Here is an 18,910-nt window from a genome sequence, read left to right as displayed (position 1 = left end):
CACAGGTTCCAGACGTGCAGGCTCAGTAGTTGTGGCTCACAGGCCTAGTTGCTCCGCGGCACGCGGGATCTTCCCAGACCAGGGCTCGAACCTGCGTCCCCTGCACTGGCAGGCAGATTCTCAACCACTGCGCCACCAGGGAAGCCCTATCTTAGCTCTTTACAACATAGAAGAATCTTATTTGAGTTTTCTTTACCTCTAATAATCATATTTTAAATCTAAATATATCCAGCTCTGAATAAAGTGCAAGCCTTTCTAAAAGATGATAATTTTTTTTGTTATGTTTGGCCTTGCCCTGCGGCATGCAGGATCTTAGTTCCCCGACCAGGGATTGAACCCGTGTCCCCTGTGGTGGAAGCACAGAGTCTTAACCACTGGACCGCCAGGGAAGTCCCTAAAAGATGATAATTTTAAATAATAATGGAGTTAATAATAACTCCATTCATACTATAATTACTACTTCCACATATTAAAATTGACTCCCTAAGTAAACTAAACTTAGAAATTAATATTTTAGATGATAGTGAAAGTCTCAATGTTGATTTCTTAAGTTTGAACTTGACAATCTGCAACCTATAATCTACAACAATGTTTATTCTGTTTTTCTTTCTAAAGTTCTTTCACCATGCCTGGGTCACTTCCTTTGAATGCAGAAGCCTGCTGGCCAAAAGATGTTGGGATTGTTGCCCTTGAGATCTATTTTCCTTCTCAATATGTTGATCAAGCAGAGTTGGAAAAATATGATGGTGTAGATGCTGGAAAGTATACTATTGGCCTGGGCCAGGCCAAGATGGGCTTCTGCACAGACAGAGAAGATATCAACTCTCTTTGCATGACTGTGGTCCAGAATCTTATGGAGAGAAATAGCCTTTCTTATGATTGCATTGGGCGGCTAGAAGTTGGAACAGAGACAATCATCGACAAATCAAAGTCAGTGAAGACGAATTTGATGCAGCTCTTTGAAGAGTCTGGGAATACAGATATAGAAGGAATAGACACAACTAATGCGTGCTATGGAGGCACAGCTGCTGTCTTCAATGCTGTTAACTGGATTGAGTCCAGCTCTTGGGATGGTATGTTACATGTTATTCCAAAGAAACTCTCCTTGAGGATGAAAATGCCCAAATGACCTTTAATTAATGCCATATGCAAACTTACCAGTTATGCTTGTTTGAACATGTTCAGAAAGATAGCTACGACTTTCAGCTTATCTGAATTATGAATTGGTTACCTTTATCATGTAGGACAAAATTAGCTATCAAAATTTAGTCAGAATATTTTTTTTTCTTTACCAAAGATGGGGAAAGGATATTCTGGGAAAATATAACAAATTCAGTTTATATGTATGATATTTAGAGTGTTGATCACATTCTTGTATACTAATACAAAATATTTTTCAGGACGGTATGCCATGGTAGTTGCAGGGGATATTGCTGTATATGCCACAGGAAATGCTAGACCTACAGGTGGAGTAGGAGCCGTTGCTATGCTAATTGGGCCTAATGCTCCTTTAATTTTTGAACGAGGTGAGTGTCTGGGAAAGCATTTTTTTTAACTTGTACAATATGCTGAGAAATTTGAAAATAAAAATAGAAGCTAGTACTTGGTGTTCATTAAATGCAGGCACTACCTGCTAAGTGCTTTATGTGTATTATCATATTTAGTCTTCATTGCAATTGTATGAGGTAAGTGATGTCATCCCCACTTTACAGAGGAGTAAAATGGGTTTAAGTAGGGTTTAAGTAATAACTGGGAGATGTAACTTAGCCATAGTCATACAATAATTTGTTTTCAGTTCAGTAGAGCAGTTATGATCTCCTGGTTAGGCATATGAAACTTGCATAAAATGTTGTATAGCAAAAGAGTCTTAGGCCTGTCCATGGATATTGTTATGTTTCATTTGAATTACATATTGGTTTCACCTTGTGACTTCTATTCTGTGAGTAGTGGTGAGTTGACTAGATTAAAGGGAAGTTCCCAGATGCAGTATGCTTACTAACATACATCAGAAAGCAGAGATACATGGACCTCTTTCTTTTTTGTTCTAATAGGACTTCGTGGGACACATATGCAACATGCCTATGACTTTTACAAGCCTGATATGCTTTCTGAATATCCTATAGTAGATGGAAAACTATCCATTCAGTGCTACCTCAGTGCATTAGACCGCTGCTATTCTGTCTACCGCAAGAAGATCTATGCCCAGTGGCAGAAAGGTGGGCTTTATCTATTTTCCTTGGTTTTGGTATCTGTTGAGGGCAGTGTAACGTGCTGACTGTCTTTAGTGAGAAACTACTTCTTGGGCATCCTTCATTAGTGTCTCCTTAAACCATTTCTTTCTCACCGACCAAATAGCTTAGTTTTCCCATAGTTTCTGGGAATGTGTAATTTAAGAGAACAGGTAAACTTTCCAAATGGAGTGTATTTCTGTAAAGATACTTAAGATTACTTACCCACAGTAAGAAAATCAAAAGTAGGGTAAAAGAAAGTAACTTGAATTTTGTACATATTCTGAGAGAGGTATTCTCACAAGGTTTTAGTTTGCAACTGTGATCCGAAGAAAACTCTAATGAAAATAAATTATACCGAAGTGATCCCCTGCCCACGTAGTCTGTGCACTTGACCTGTGAATTCATACTTGCTTTTTTAGTGTCATCATCAATCTCCATCTTTAACCCTGAGAAAGTTCTTGAGGTACTGAGGACAGTATTCGAATTAATGCTATTAAAACACACAATATCATATAAAGTATGCTTTTTCCATAGTCCAACTTTGCTTTATAGGGTTTGTGAGAGACGGGTAAAAATAATATTCAATAACAGATATTAAATAACATAGTGGCTTTGGATAAGAAGCATTCTTGAAGTATGTAAAATATCATACTGTTTGCCAGTATTTAACAATACAGTGATTTTCTAACTTTTTATTAGGACCCACAGTAAAAAGTATACATGGTATGTGCAGTTAAATGGAAACTAAAATGTCATGAAATTTCCTGCCCATGCTGCGGGTTATACAGTTTGCTATTTTCTACTCTAGTCTGTTTCATTAAAAACAAAACAAAAACAAACAAACGAACAAAAACTTCTTAATTATTAAGGTTAAAAAAAAAAATACTGGCCCTGACCCACTAAATTGATTACACAACCCACTAATGGGTTGTGATAGTTCAGTCTGAAAACCAGTAATATAGTAGTGTATATTGTTCTATTTCTAGATGTCTTTTTGATAAACATTTTAAACTATAGAGATATTTCATTATACAGTGTATTTTTGGTTGCTGCTTAAAGATATAAAAACATCCCAGCCCTGTTCTAAAATCAAACTTCAAAAGTTAGTGGCTTAAATGAATTTCATAATTTCTTTGGATTTCTCTTTCAGAGGGAAATGATAGAGATTTCACCTTGAATGATTTTGGTTTCATGATCTTCCACTCACCCTATTGTAAACTGGTTCAGAAATCTGTAGCTCGGATGTTGCTGAATGACTTCCTTAATGACCAGAACAGAGATAAAAATAGTATCTATAGTGGCCTGGAAGCTTTTGGGTAAGAGGAATTATGATTTTTTCCCTTCTATGTGGGAGTATTTTTTATATCTGTTAAACCAATATTTGTACAGACATGAAAATTTTAGTCAAAAGAAGTCATCTTGTCTAACCTGTTTATGTAATCAATGAAGAAGCTGAGTCCCAGAGAGGTGGTCGCTTACCTACACGAATTCTTTAGTCATTTCTACTCAGATTTTCTGATTTCCTCCTTTTCGATCTGTTGCCATTGTCACCATGATAATATAGCCCCACAAGTGCCTGTATTTATACAGCAGCCTCTTAACTCTTCTCCCTGCCTCTCCCGAGCCGCTGTGCCCATATCCATCCTGCACATAGCCGCTGCTGACGTCTGCTTTCACACTCCTTCCACGTTTTCCCTTCTTCTAGGGCCTCCTGGTATGCTATACCTGTTAAACCCATTCTGTTTCTCCTTTCCTGTGTCTCTTCTCCCTCTGATAAAATTCTATTCAACTTTTTAAGACCTGGCTCCTATAATGTGACTTTTCTAACTAAATGGACATTATTATGGACTTGAAATAGTAGTATATTCTGTTTGGTGATGACAGCTTTAGTGGGTTATTAATCCATTAGAATTATGTTGTTTTAATTTGATTAAAAAAAAAAACACCTTTCAGAAAAAAGGACCATGTATGTACAACTGTTATATCTTACCTAGCAATTAGCATACTGCTACTTGGTTTTTAATAAATGGGAAATCAGAATCATACACACTTATAGTTAGGTCCACTAAGTAATATAATAAAAATACAGTCTTTGAATACTGTAAGATTTTCTTTTTCCTAAATCTTTCAGGGATGTTAAGTTAGAAGATACCTACTTCGATAGAGATGTGGAAAAGGCATTTATGAAGGCTAGTTCAGAACTCTTCAATCAGAAAACGAAGGCATCTTTGCTTGTGTCAAATCAAAATGGAAATATGTACACATCTTCAGTGTATGGCTCCCTTGCTTCTGTTCTTGCACAGTAAGTATAAATTTCTGCTGATTCACTCCCCTCGTTCGGAGATGTTAGATTTCTAAGACCAGATCTGGTGTCAGGCATGTTGGTGGCAGGTCGCAGAACGGTATTTTATTTCCAGGCTCTCTAGCCTATTGTCTGTTGACTTGAAGGAGATATGGGATGAGGCTACAATTATTCCAGAGTATTTAATTTCATACTTGCTTTCCTGGCTATTGTTCTCATGGCCTTACTATTCTTTTTTTAAAAAATAAATTTATTTATTTATTATTTTTGGGGGGCTGCGTTGGGTCTTTGTTGCTGCATGCAGGCTTTCTCTAGTTGCGGCGAGTGGGGGCTACTCTTTGTTGCAGTGCACAGGCTTCTCATTTTGGTGGCTTCTCTTGTTGCGGAGCACGGGCTCTTGGCGCGCGGGCTTTAGTAGTTTTGGCACGTGGGCTCAGTAGTTGTGGCTCGCGGGCTCTAGAGCACAGTCTCAGTAGTTGTGGCACATGAGCTTAGTTGCTCTGCAGCATGTGGGATCTTCCCAGACCAGGGCTTGAACCCGTGTCCCCTGCATTGGCAGGTGAATTCTTAACCACTGCGCCACCAGGGAAGCCCCGGTTTTATTATTCTTGACCTACAGTTGAACCCCAGTTGGCAAATAACTTATATTAGGACATGATAACTTTCAAAAACCCCATCATTCCCAGAGAGATGAGAATTCTTGTTTTCAGTCTGCTTACTGTAATAGTAAAGCTTTAGGTTAGATCCCTAGGCTTAGGATGAATTTTATTCCAACTCGTGGTTTTCCACCCATTGTAGTTGGATCAATTAAACTTTTTAATGTTTTTTTTCCCTCCTACACAGGTACTCACCTCAGCAGCTGGCAGGAAAGAGGATTGGTGTGTTCTCTTACGGTTCTGGTTTAGCTGCCACTCTGTACTCCCTCAGAGTTACACAAGATGCCACACCAGGTAAATGCTGAGTCTTTCAGCAAGAATGTCTTGAAAACCTACTGTGGTAAGGTTGACTTAGCAGGCTTCTCAAGTTAGTGCTTGAATCTGTCCCGTACATCATTATGACATTTTAATCTTCATTACTTCTTTCAACATACTCTCCAAAAATCTGCCTTAACTGGGTAAAGGGCAGGATTATGTCTGAGGCAGAATAGCTTTCCTTCTTTCCAAGTCAGAAAAAAATGTATAATCAGCTGAAACTTTTTTTGTTTTAATGGCATAATGTGACTTTTCCTTCTTTGGCAAGTAACTTTATTTTCTCTTTTATCTCATTTTTAAAGGATATGTAGCCAGGGGACGTAGGTAGAGAAAGGGAAGCATACCTATTTAAGGCAGGTGGCTTTTGAGTCTTCACACCAATGATTGAGTCTGATCATATGAGTGAATAATACCAGGTCATTTCTTGTTGGTTGGTTTACTGAGTTGTCTAATGTTTATAAGAGTATGGTCTTAGCTGTATTTAAGGACACGTTTGTGCCTTCCCTGAGCAGGGAGGAGCAAAAATATGGAGAAAAACTGATGGAAGACTTGGCGTTACTCTAAAACTGTACTGTAGGTGGACTGTAGACAAGTTATTTATAGTTTCAAATCCCACCTATTTCCTAGCTTGTCTACTGGCTGATATGGAGCAAACATTTAGTCAGAGGTCAACAGAAGCTATGCCAAATAAATAACAGCTTATCTTTTAACTAAACAATAGCCAGTAGTTCTGAAAGAAATGCAAAGTTGTTTTTTTCGTTTGGCAACATTTTGTTCAGGCTTTGGGGCATGCTATTTTTAGTCTTTTAATGTTGGAATTATTTGCTATTTTAGGGTCTGCTCTTGATAAAATAGTAGCAAGCTTATGTGATCTTAAATCAAGGCTTGACTCAAGAACTTGCGTGGCACCAGATGTCTTTGCTGAAAACATGAAGCTCCGAGAGGACACTCATCACTTGGGTAAAAATATTAAATTGTTAATACATACCCAGAAGCCTATTGGAGGGCTCTAATAACATTAAACATGTCACGTATCAGATTAGCATGTCCAGATATCTAGGCGGTATTCGGTACATACCTGATGTTGGTGAAAATTATGGGGAAATAGCAACTTTTATCTTTAGTTTTATTACCAGATGAGCTGTATGTCATAACTAATTTTTCACATTCTCTGCATTTCCTTTAGTCAGCTATATTCCCCAGAGTTCAATAGACTCACTCTTTGAAGGAACATGGTACCTAGTTCGAGTAGATGAGAAGCACAGAAGAACTTATGCTCGGCGGCCCTCTCCAAATGATGAAACTTTGGATGAAGGCGTAGGGCTTGTGCATTCAAGCACAGCAACTGAGGTAAAGAAAGCTTATTGTGTTTGGTCTTGGGCTTTGACAGGGTAAGAAATTTCCATCCCCAGATCTCAGGGCTTAGGGGATCTAACTGAGATTTAGCAACTTAAAGGAATGTCAATAAAGCAGAGTGATTCAGAGCCAGTGCTCTGGTATTGGATTCTAGCTATGCCATTTTCCAGTTGTATAAAGTGCTTTGCAGTTAAATTATTAGCATTTTTAAGTGCACAGTAAATACGAGGTTTTGTTAACAATACCAGAATTTAAAGGAAAACTGCTCTAGAGTGAAGGCTCACCTGTGGTACATGTCTTGGTGAGAGATGAAGTAGGGGCAGGGTGTTGAGTTCCTCACACCCCTTCTCTCAGCCCATTGTCTAATCTGTCTCCAGTTGTCAAGAAGGAACAGAAATAGCTATGATTTGAATTCCTATTACATGCTAGCCACTTTTTTCATTTTCTAATTAATTTAATTTTTTTTCTTTTTAAAAAATATTTATTTATTTATTTTTGACTAGGGTCTTCGTTTGGGGTCTTCGTTTCTGTGCAAGGGCTTTCTCTAGTTGCGGAAAGTGGGGGCCACTCTTCATCGCGGTGCGCGGGCCTCTCACTATCGTGGCTTCTCTTGTTGCGGAGCACAGGCTCCAGACGTGCAGGCTTAGTAGTTGTGGCTCACGGGCCTAGCTGCTCTGTGGCATGTGGGATCTTCCCTAGACCAGGGCTTGAACCCGTGTCCCCTGCATTGGCAGGCAGATTCTCAACCACGGCGCCACCAGGGAAGCACCTAATTTAATTTTTAAATTTAATCCTTATAAGAACCCCCTTGACTTAAACGATACTGTGCCCATTTTAGAGATGAGACTGAAAAAATTAAATGACTTAACCAGGATCAGAGCCAGGCTTCAAACTGAGGACTTTAAAAACTTTGAAGTTATTAATCTTATCCACTCATCACAAATTTGCTAAATGCATAGTCTTGCTCCTTGAGGTAGCAAGTCAAGCCACAAGTGTTTGAGTTGCAAAGGCAGGATGTGACAAGTGAAGTGCTGGGTATGGTGGATCTCCATGGCCTTCCACTCTCTTGCTGCACGGATAATTGAATAATACATTCACCATAAGGTAAAGAATGGATATTTAGCTCCCTCCATGAAAAGTTATATAGAATATATATTGAGCATAAGCCTCTCCAAAGTTGCCCTCTATCACTTTTCCTATTAGAACTTTAATTAGCAACTTGCCTCTTCCTTAAAAAAAACGCTAAGAGGCATCAACTTTTTTCTTTTGATTTAGCATATTCCAAGCCCTGCTAAGAAAGTGCCAAGACTCCCTGCAACAGCAGCAGAACCTGAAGCAGCTGTCATCAGTAACGGGGAGCATTAAGATACTTCTGTGAGATGGAGGACTTCAGGTGGGGTGGGGGGTATGTATGGGAACTGTTGGGGGAATGGGTTGTCTGGGGACAAGTTTAAAGGATTACATGTTGCTTAAATTTTTATGTGACTGACATGGAGCCTGGAAAATTATCGTGTTCTTGGGAAAGTCTCTTTGCTCAGTTTCCTAACATGCTTCCTGTTGTGGTCTAGCCAATGCTTAATGTACTCGAATGATGTTAAGGGCTCTGTAAAACTTCATACCCCTCTGGCCATTTGTATGCATGAAGCTTAGTTTTTAAATGTAGTGTGATGAATAGTGCACTTCTGGCGAAGAAAGCAGCGGTACTAGTCTCCAATTTTAATTTTTTTAAACATGTAAGAATTTTATACTTTGAACAAACAAGATTACTGAAAGTTCCTGTGGTTTTTGAAAAAAGTTTCTGGTTTAGGGAATGTGGTCTTAATGAGATATGCACAAACCCTGTTTGAAAATGGCAAGACAGACATACTCTTTTTCTAGAATTTATGAATCCTAAAGAAGGAGAAGAGTTGGGACAGTTAACACTAGTTCTAAAAACCGTTGCTTTAAATCCAGGCCAGCAGTGACACGTTACTGTAATGACCTCTGTGAACAGCGAGATGCTGGCATTGAGCAGACGTCTGGTATAGAAAACATGGATGTAGCTCTAGGTCTGCTCCTGACTCAGTTCAAGGTGTATTTTGCGGAACAACATTGAGATGTTATTGGAGTTGTGTATGAGGAAGTTGGTGGTTGCAATCCTTCTTTGCACCTTATTTTGAAGAATAAATAAAACATTTTTATGGCTGCCTTTTAAAAATTTAAAACAAAAAGGAAGGATAGGGGAAGGGCATTATTATTAGGTTATTTCTGATGCTTCAGTGTTATAAATTCAACTTAAAGACTGACAACCTAAACTCATGTTGTAAGTATCCTTTTTGGTTTTTGTATCTGTTCAATGAAAATTAAAAGGTACAACCGAAGTTTTTACATAGTATGACCAGCCAAAAAGTATCCCACTTCTCAAGGTCTGGAAGTAGGATATATAAAGCATTTTCTCAGACTTTCACCTTAAAAAAAAAAAACAAAAAACCAACAAAAACCATCATATGGAATAAATAAGAAGACTGGTTAGACAGTTTCGTAGATCTTTCTGGTGCTGAACTATGACATGAGCCTTATAGATTGTAAAATAGAGATAGTTGGAACTAATGTACAGAACTAAATTTTTTAAACTTTGCCATTGAATTCTGTGACATTTCAGTTATCTAAAATAAACTTACACAAATATAAAATGTAAGTTTCAGATTGCAAGGTAATATGTAATGTAGTGTTTGTAAAATACTCTTTGTTTAATATTAACTAGCGGTGTTTTGATTTGTACAGTCATAATTTGTTAAAATGACTTCATTTTAACATCCACGGATGTAGATTAATAACTTAACTTCAGATTTAAAGATTGATGGGAAAATGGTGCATGTAATACTTCTGCAAGTATTGGGAGTTCGGTATGTTTTGAAAAGAGTAATTTAACTTTTGGGGTGTCAGGAAATGGGTTTTCTCAAAGTCCATTGCCGGCAATGGGCAGGTCTACTAATACTGGCACAGAGCATAAACTGTACACCTTATTAACAGTGAGGTGAGTAACTTTGAATAAAGTTTTAGAGAAATATTTCAGATATTTGAGTATTCCTTTTTCCCTCCTGAACTAACACTTTAGGCGAGAAATCAGCTAATATGCTATTTTAAAATACAGTCATTCATTTCATTTCAGTCCATTAATTCACTAACTCATTTATTCATTGTTCAAAAAATGTGCAGACCTGGTATAAGCAAGGTACTCTGCTTCCATCAGAAATAAAGATTGACAAGACATATGGTCTTGCCTTCAAGGAGCTATTTGTCCAGTATGGAGGAATTTATACTGATGGTTTATCATTCTTATACTTCAAACAAAGAAATTAACTCCCAAATTGGGTGCTAAGCATGTGTGTATTTCGCTATAAATATTTATGAAGAGAGTTATTGTGTTTTCCTAAAAACAACGTAAGATTAAGGGTTGGCAATTAAACACTAAAAGCACATTTTACAGCCAATATAGAACTGCCATCTAGAGCCTCCAGCCTGAGGGTCTCAGGTTGCTGGTACTCCCAGAGGTTTTACAGAGAGAATTTCTGCATTGGCAGTAATATTGGACTAGATAATCTCAATCCCTGTGAACTCTTAGGACTGTATGAATTGGGAATTAAACCAGATTACTTTCTAGTACTGATCAGCTATTTTATAATGCTGTCATGTCTGGATTCAATATTTAGTAATAATTTCTTTTATTTTCTGGGCCAGTCTTCAATATCTCTGGGTCATTTAGAAGATGAGGCCAATGTTCTCTACTTCTGCAAATTCTAGGATCCTGATTAATATGGCTTTAAGAATTGTATCCTTCCCCTCCTCCTTTTTGGAATTTGTGCACTTAACTTTTTTTTTTTTTTCACCTTCTGGGTTTTGTTTATTTCATGAACAGTGATGAGTATGTTTAAGATTAATGCTAGACAACTCAAACAGATGCAGCCGCTCCTTGTGATCCGCCTGTGACTTAGTTGAAACACTTTATCTCTTGTCTGCTGTTTGAAATGTCCTGGCACACTAAAGTGGAAGTGAAGAGAGCAAGGAATATAACAAGATCTTTAAACAATTTACAGCTATGTAATCTTGACATAAAAGTGAACACTTTTCTTTTAAATTTCTATCGACTGCTCTTAATTAATCATAGGTTCCTATTTTTTTCCTAATTGGTGGTGGAAGGAAATAGTTGACCTGTGATTTTTTTTTTTTTTTTCTCCTCAAAAGCGTGGTACTGTGGAGATGAAGATTATGAATACCAATCCTCAGTAATCCAAGTTTATATATTGGGGTTCTAGCTTATAATTATAAAAAATGCATTTTCATTTTAAATGTTTAGAAGTGAAAAACAAGGAATTCACCTTTTACTTTTTTTGTCTTATTTCATCATTGTGCAGGCATCTACAGTAAAAAAAATGAAGTTTTTATCTAATTTTGCAAAAGCTTCCCTTTGCCTCCAGGTTTTTTTACATGCTATTAAACTAGCACCTCCGACCCATCTTAGCAAAACCTTGTTGATCTTTGGGGTCAAGATCTGCTTTGGGGTCAAGAAGCTCAAGATCTGCTTCCTCCCTGAAGGCTGCCTGGACTACCTTAGTAGTAAGCACTTCTCACCCTATGTATCAAATTCCTTATTCAAGCTTGCAAAGTCCTGAGGGATCTGGCCCCTGCCTACTTCAACTCAGTACCACACCCACCAAGGCCTACTATGTTTTCATCCACCCTGCCTTCTCCGTTCCTCAAACATGCCAAGTTTATTCCAGCCTTAGAGTCTTTGATCTATGCATCAGAAACCTTGGGCCCACTTGAGGCCTTCTTTGCCCTGCCTTCTACTCTAGCCACATTTGTGGCAATTGCTTCCATGCAGTCTTTGACCAGGATCTCAGAGAATATAACAGTACCTCCCTCCGATTCCTGCTACACACCCCTCATTTCGGTCTCTGTGTTGCGGGGTGCCCATAGAAGTCATTCGGAACTCATGATACCACGGCCCAGAAGTGCAGAGAAGTTAAGTTCCCATGGGGCCACCCTTAACAATAGTGGACCCTCACTTGCTGGTAGATAAATGCTTCCTCTTTTCATTCCCCTGGGCAGACAGTTCTGAGAAGCATTCCAGAAGGTGCCTCAGAAGATCCTGCTGAATCAACTACCAGTTGCCTACAGCCAATTTGGCAACACATCCTTATATTGGCTTGCCTCTTATTTTTCACTCCTGCATCGTGGGATCATTTCCTAAATAAATGACTTACATGCAAGCTCTTGTCTCAGGCTCTGTTCTTTTGGAGAATCCAGGCTAATACAATTGGTACCCAGAACAGTCCTATAAAGCAGACCCTCAGGATAGGTGGTTGGAGCGGGTTTACTGACCAGTCCTGGCAAAAACCCCATTGCTGTTTGTAGTAAGCAGAATGATTCCCACCTCTGATTACCTCTGGGACCTGTGAATATGTTACGTTACATGGCAAAAACAGATGTGATTAAGCTTGAGGACCTTGAGATGGGGAGATTGGATAGGCCCAACCTAATCACAGGAGCCCTTAAAAGCAGAGAGCCTTTCTGGGCTGTGGTCAGATGGAGATGTCACTATACAAGGGTGAGCAAAGAGATGGCCCATTGCTGGCTTTGAAGATGGAGGAAGGGGACCCACGAGCCAAGGAATGTGGGCCACCTCTAGAAGCAGGTACAAGCAAGGAAATGGGCTCTCCCCTAACTCTCCAGAAAGGAACCCAGCCCTGATGCCACCTTGATTTTGGCCCAATGAGACCCACGATGGACTTCTGTCTCACAGAACTGTCAGATAATAAATTTGTGTTGTTTTAAGGCACTACTTTTGTGGTAATTTGTTAAGAAATCAATAGAACACTAATGTGCTGTTGGTAAGAGGGTGCGGACAACCCCTGGCTTGCTGGAGCTGCACAATTACTACCGAGGCTGTCATCTCGAGGTGTAGGGGGGAGATGAAATACTGGACCCTGCGGCACCTGAACGGGATGGGGCGATGTTAAAGCCTCTGGATTTGGCTAGCTTTTGTGAACTGTTTTGGAAGCCTGAGGGGAAGAAATGAAAGGTTTAAGTCAGCCAACTATCAGCTCAAGGCACACTGAAAGCCCAAGGGCCTTTGTAGTAACAGTTAAGGAGAGGCTTCTCTCCTGCAGCAGAGAGAAAACTACCTAAAGCAGGCGCAGGATCTCATTGTAAGGCTGGCTGAGCTGCAAAGGAGATAAAATATTCAGTCTTGACAATTCTCCTTTATCAAAGTCAGGGCCTCAACAGCAAGAGAGTGGGACACGGCAGCGTAAACAGGGTGGAGGAGGCTGCAAATGCTGAACACCAGGATTCCGCGAGTGAGGGGCTGGCAGGAGCAGCTCGTACTTTCTTTCCTGGAGAGCCTGCCAAGGCCTCTGGTGAGGCAGATGCCTGAGGAGGAGGATGCTTGAGCTCCTCAAGATGTGCTTCCAACACCCTTATTCTCCAAGCCAGGAACCAGTCATGCCTCAACACAGCCTGAACAACTGCTGTCAGGGAGGAAATACGACACTGAAGGAATTGCAGAACCTGTCTAATATGCTACCGTCAGGAACCAGGGGAAACGTGTGTGAGTGGCTCTTGAGGGTAGTGAGCCAGGGATGGAGGCTGAGGAAAGGCTATAAGGCAGGATAACGGAGAGTTTATTATGGGAGCATTTACCCGTGACTGGGAGTGAAGGACATCTGAAGCTGGTCCTAATATTACTGCTGAGATAGCTACTGAGGTTTGGACATGAGTCTGGCATACAAATGAGGTGGAGATGGGGGAACTGCTGTGCCATAGGATTAAGGAAAGGGTCAGAAAATTCCAGGAGGTCTGAATGTTAGAATGGATTCATTATGTGAGTCTGAAGAACCACCTAAGTTCCCAGGAGGACACTGCCTTCACACAGGTAATAAAGACTGCACTGGTGGGGCTTCCTTGGTGGCACAGTGGTTAAGAATCCATCTGCCAATGCAAGGGACACGGGTTCGAGCCCTGGTCCAGGAAGATCCCACATGCCACGGAGCAACTAAGCCCGTGCGCCACAGTTACTGAGCCTGTGCTCTAGAGCCCGAGAGCCACAACTACTGAGCCTGTGCTCTAGAGCCCGTGAGCCACAACTACTGAACCCACGTGCCACAACTACTGAAGCCTGTGCGCCTAGAGCCCGTGCTCCGCAACAAGAGAAGCCACCGCATTGAGAAGCCCATGTACCACAACGAAGAGCAGCCCCTGCTGGCCGCAACTAGAGAAAGCCCGCGAGCAGCAACGAAGACCCAACACAGCCAAAAATAAATAAATAAATTTATATTTAAAAAAAAAAAAAAAAGTGCACTGGGGAGGGGGCGCCAGCATCTCCAACAAGCTCAGTGACTCCTGCCCTCTGCGGGCAGGGGGTGACAGTAAGAAATGCCGTCATGGAACTGGGCATGCAGGGATAATGGGATTCCAGAGTGGCAGAGGGCATGTGTTGTTACTTAAATGTCAGAGGCGAGGTGGACATAATATAATGGACGGTAAGGCTGGAGTGGGGGTCAGGGTGCCTTGATTTGCAGGGCTTTGTGACAGTGGCTAATAGATCACCACAGAGTCCTGAGGGACAGTTTGCTAGAGTGTTACTTTTATAGCCAGAAAAAAGAAAGAAAAGAGGCAAGCTGGTGTGCAGAAGGCTGGTGTAGCCTGTCACAATGAGAAAATTATGGTTCCAGATCTGAGCTACTTCGCAGATCCAGTGCACCGTGTGGGGGAGGCCAGGGCTTCTGGAAGGAAGGCCCTGCTGCCACAAGTATGTATGATATGCATACCCAGAATGTTCAAGGACTTTTGGATAAAAAGTGTAAACTGAAATGGACACCAGAGAACCCTGAGTACCATTACGGCCCTATGTGTAGATGGTGGGCGGGGGGGAGGTGGCCTATGGAAACCAGGTGATGAATGGCGTTCTGGCCAAAGTCTGTCTCACAATGGGGATGTCACCTTGGGGTCCTTTCCCTCGTCTCCAAGTACCTGTTTGGGATAAATACATTTAGACCCCTAACGTGTGGAGTAAGAGCCGCTTTGGGAGGAGGAGGCACGTGGAAACCTCTGAAAGTGTACCCTGTCCCCAGCCATGTTAATAAATCATGAGCAGTCACATGAGGAAATGCAGCTATCAGTGGGACACAGAGGTAATGGGCTCCGTCATAACCTCATTTAACTTACCTTAATTTACCCATCAGGCTCCTTAAAAGAGTAGATGGCTAACGGAGGATGTTGGTGGACCAGTGTTTGTCTCCATGCCGGAGGTGGATCTTTACGCAAAGACTCTGGCATTGATATGCAGCTATTTTGGGGGGAAAATTCATTCTCATTTTCCACGAGAAAGGAGGATTAAAAGCAGTTCGCGGTTTTTTGGGATAGAGAGAGATTCTCATTTACTCTATTGCCCCAGGCGATGTTAAGTCTCCTGCTCTATGTCACAAGATAGTCTAAAAGGACCTTCATCATCTTGACGTTCTGCAGAACATATGCTGGTCCATGAGACAGCATGCTAGGTGGATGTGGCATCAAGAAGAGGCGAGTCCTCCAGATGCCCTACTAAGACTTATGTGTGCCAGAGTGTGGGTGATAAGCTCCATGAAGATTCAGGGGTCTGGCCACACTGATGAAGTGTTTAGAGAACCAATGACCTGAGGCACGCCTACATACGTTGCACCTTGTACCCCTTAGCGCCGAGATAGAGGCACAGGGTTTAGTAGGCCTATCTGGGTTTTGGAAGCACATGTATTATACTTGGCATATTCCTCTAACCCATTTGTCGGGACTGCTGGTTTCAAGTGGATGCCACAGAAAAAAAATCTACAGCAGTTTCAGGCTTCGGTGCAAACTGCATTGCTACTCTGACTGTCTACGTGGTGCTTAAGAATATGGTGTGGAGTCTTTGGCAACCGCTGTAGAAGGTTACAGCACAGCCCTGCAGGGTCCTGAAATGAGGCCATGCTTTCTGCAGCAGAGAACTACTCAGGATCTTGGTGTGTTTCTAGGCTCTAGGAGAGACTGAGCACCTGATTATGGGTCACTGAGGGACCAAACAAATGGACCTGTCTCCTCCTGAGCTGGGCATTATCAGATCCACAGAGTCATAAATTCAGATGAACACAGCAGTGATTCATCCTTATGGAATTGACATCTACTCAGGATATGCGTTCACCTTTCCTGCCTTCAGTGAATCCTCCAATACAATCATGCTAGGTCCTAGAGAATACCTGGTCCATTATCATGTATATTACATAACATTGCCTCAAGGACCACAGTTTTGGTAAAAGCTGTGTGGGCAACGGGCACATGACCATGGGATATACCCCTCTTACTATATACCTCAACACCAGAAGCCGCCAGCATAGATGGATGGAGTGGCTCAGCTAAGGTACCGGTTATAGGGCAGCACCCTGCAGGGCTGGGGTGCTATCCCCCAGGATTCAGTATACATGATTTAACAATGGCTCATAGATACGTGTCCCCTGCTGTTAAAATACACAGGTCTAGGAACCACTGGGTAGAAGCATGATTGACTTTTCTTACCATCACAATCAGGGACCCACTTGAAGAATTTGTACTTCTCTTTCCTACAGTCTCAGCTTGTCTAGATTAGAGGTTTTCGACCCTGGGGGCAGGGGAATGCTTCTACCGGGAGACCCAGTAGGGGTCCAGTGAATTGAGATCTATGGCTACCACATGGTCACTTTGGGATCCCCATGCCAGGTGACAAGCAGGCAAAGAAAGGAGCTATTATAGTGGTGGGAATTACTGACCCTGATTTTCATAAGGAGCTAAAGAGGAGTATGTCTGAACCCAAGAGTGTTACTTTAGAGCCTCATAATAATGGTGAAGAGGCAATTACAGCAACCATGAGCCAACAAGAGCAAGGCATCTAAGGGTTCAGATCCCTCGATGATAAAGGTCTGGGTCATACCACCCAATCTAGACCAGCCGAAATGCTGGCCAAAGGTGAGGGAAATTTACAGTGGTTGATGGAGGAAGGAAGGTATGAGTCCAGTTACAGCCTCAGGACAAACTGCGGTAATGACTAGATTATCCTGCACAGGAGAGGAAGGACCTGGCCTATTTTTTATTTTGTGGCACCTTAAACAGTGCCGGGCACATGGTAGGCACTGCGTTAAGTATTTCTCGATTAACTGAGTGAATGATAGAGTTTGAAAACAAGATGAGGTTGCAAACCAAGCCAGAATCTGAGCTAATAGACTTTTTTTTTGGGGGGGGGGCAGAGGGGAAATGCGTATCTTAAATTTAAATTTATTTAAAAATTACAAAAAAGTCTCCACTCAAGTTGGTGAAAAAAATTGAAAGCAGCAACAATGATCTTGGTTAATTACCAGCAGTCTAATGCAATTTATAAAATTGAACAAAATTTGGATGTGTGTCTTATGCCTCTGTAGACACGGGACCCTTTCTTTAGGTCCCTCTCTTTAGGGTCTGGTAGTATCATTATTGGGACACTTTCCAAAGCCTTTTTCTTTTGGACTCTATGCAAAATGATTCGATACACGCCTGTGATGGAGCTTCGGGCATCTCTCCCTTGGTTATTTCGAATATGCTCTTCCGTAATGCCCAAGTGTTCTAAAGTGCTTTTAACCTCATTTTCTTCTTCTTTGAGGGTGCTGGTTTCTGACAAATGTTTCGGATCCAGTTGGAAAGGCTCCAAAGGGGTGGGGTACGGCACTCCTTGCATCCACTCATTGTTCATGATGGAGTCGATTCCGTACCTCTCGGCGGGTACCTGCTGGAGGACTCCCCGGATGAGCCGGAGGCAGGGCTCTGACACGTGCGGAGGCTCACTGTACGTGCCCTCCAGGATGCTCTTCTTCAGTTTGGCCACGGTCTCTGCCCGAAATGGCATGGTGCCCGTCACCATGAAGTACAGAAGCACCCCCAAGGCCCAGATATCCACATAAACGCCAACGTAGTGCTCGTCTCGAAAAAGCTCGGGCGCCGCGTAGGGAGGAGACCCACAGAAAGTGTTCAGCATTTCACCTTTTTTACTTACTGTGCTGAACCCAAAGTCACCCACCTTCACACAAGTATTATTGGTATAGAACACATTTTCTGCTTTCAGATCTCTGTGAATAATCTGGTTTTCATGCTGTGGAAAGAAGACAAAGGGGGACAAAGTCATCATTTTCAAAGTAAAATACCAACATTAAAGATGCATCAGTTGCTCTGAAACAATGAGGTGATGATGGTGTAACAACAGAAATTCAATGGAGATCAACTTAAGCCATGTCAAACCTCAGATCTTGAGAGCTGCCCTGTCATAACCGTTAGCCCACGGTAAAGCCCACACCCTCCAAGCAGACCAAAGGTTCTGTTCTGTGGGGTGAGGGTTGGAGTCTGTCCCACACACGTGGACTCAGGAATTAGGGCCAGAAGTAAGACCCAGATCTTGTGAAACACAGTGAAACAGTAATCCTTCGTTTCTGAGACCATGTATGGGTTTTTCTGGCTGAGCAATCTCCTGAGTAGGGCCAACCCCAAGAAGGTGAGGAGCCCTCCCCCAACTCCACACCCCTGCTCCTTTGGGTGGGCTCCTTTATCGCTATAGAATTCAATAGAAGGGAGGATACTATGTTGGGCAAGGTTCTGGCAGCAGATCCAGTCCCTACCCTTGAATTCTGGATCCAGCCAAACTTGAAGACCCTTGACCAGTTTAATGCCAAGGGCTCTTGGGAAATGGTTTAATGTCACTTTTCCGGCTGGATCTCCTGTGGTAAGAATCCAGGCTTTGGAGCCTGACATCTTGGTTAATTCTCGATTCAACTATACCGGCTGTGTATGTGAGTGTCGCCTTCCTTCTTTGTAAAATGGGACACTGAGAACCGCCTCATGAGGCTGTTGTGAGAACTGTATGTGATGCTGTATCTGTAGCATTCAGCATGGTCCTGGCACATAGCAAACAAACCCCATAAAATTTGGATCTATGTCTATCATTCACCCTTCCTCTTTTTGGAGACCAGAGAGCTAGGAGAAAGGTCAGGGTGTGGAGCCTC

At 41.8% G+C, this 18,910-nt stretch overlaps 2 protein-coding genes across 5 annotated transcripts in view; one reads left to right on the top strand and one right to left on the bottom strand.

Annotated features, from left to right (window-relative positions):
• HMGCS1 (3-hydroxy-3-methylglutaryl-CoA synthase 1) overlaps window positions 1-9,528 on the top strand; it is a 19,264-nt gene extending 9,736 nt beyond the window's left edge. For all 4 annotated transcript variants that reach the window (XM_007120280.4, XM_007120279.3, XM_007120281.4 and 1 more), the window contains 9 exons: window positions 616-1,073; window positions 1,401-1,526; window positions 2,052-2,216; window positions 3,382-3,547; window positions 4,363-4,533; window positions 5,377-5,483; window positions 6,339-6,464; window positions 6,691-6,854; window positions 8,136-9,528. In XM_007120280.4, coding sequence (XP_007120342.1) covers window positions 626-1,073; window positions 1,401-1,526; window positions 2,052-2,216; window positions 3,382-3,547; window positions 4,363-4,533; window positions 5,377-5,483; window positions 6,339-6,464; window positions 6,691-6,854; window positions 8,136-8,225 — 1,563 coding nt within the window. In that variant the 5' untranslated portion in view covers window positions 616-625 and the 3' untranslated portion in view covers window positions 8,226-9,528. The remainder of the gene's footprint in view (window positions 1-615; window positions 1,074-1,400; window positions 1,527-2,051; window positions 2,217-3,381; window positions 3,548-4,362; window positions 4,534-5,376; window positions 5,484-6,338; window positions 6,465-6,690; window positions 6,855-8,135) is intronic.
• Window positions 9,529-17,131: 7,603 nt separating this feature from the next.
• The window catches only part of NIM1K (NIM1 serine/threonine protein kinase), a 70,117-nt gene continuing 68,338 nt past the window's right edge, over window positions 17,132-18,910 (bottom strand). Inside the window, exon 5 of the mRNA XM_007120278.4 lies at window positions 17,132-18,006. Within this exon, the coding sequence (XP_007120340.1) occupies window positions 17,257-18,006 (750 nt within the window). The 3' untranslated portion in view covers window positions 17,132-17,256. The remainder of the gene's footprint in view (window positions 18,007-18,910) is intronic.

The sequence above is a fragment of the Physeter macrocephalus genome, chromosome 8 (assembly GCF_002837175.3).
Source record: "Physeter macrocephalus isolate SW-GA chromosome 8, ASM283717v5, whole genome shotgun sequence".
In the NCBI taxonomy this organism is placed as follows: Eukaryota; Metazoa; Chordata; class Mammalia; order Artiodactyla; family Physeteridae; genus Physeter; species Physeter macrocephalus.
This window is presented reverse-complemented; position numbering and strand designations above follow the sequence as displayed.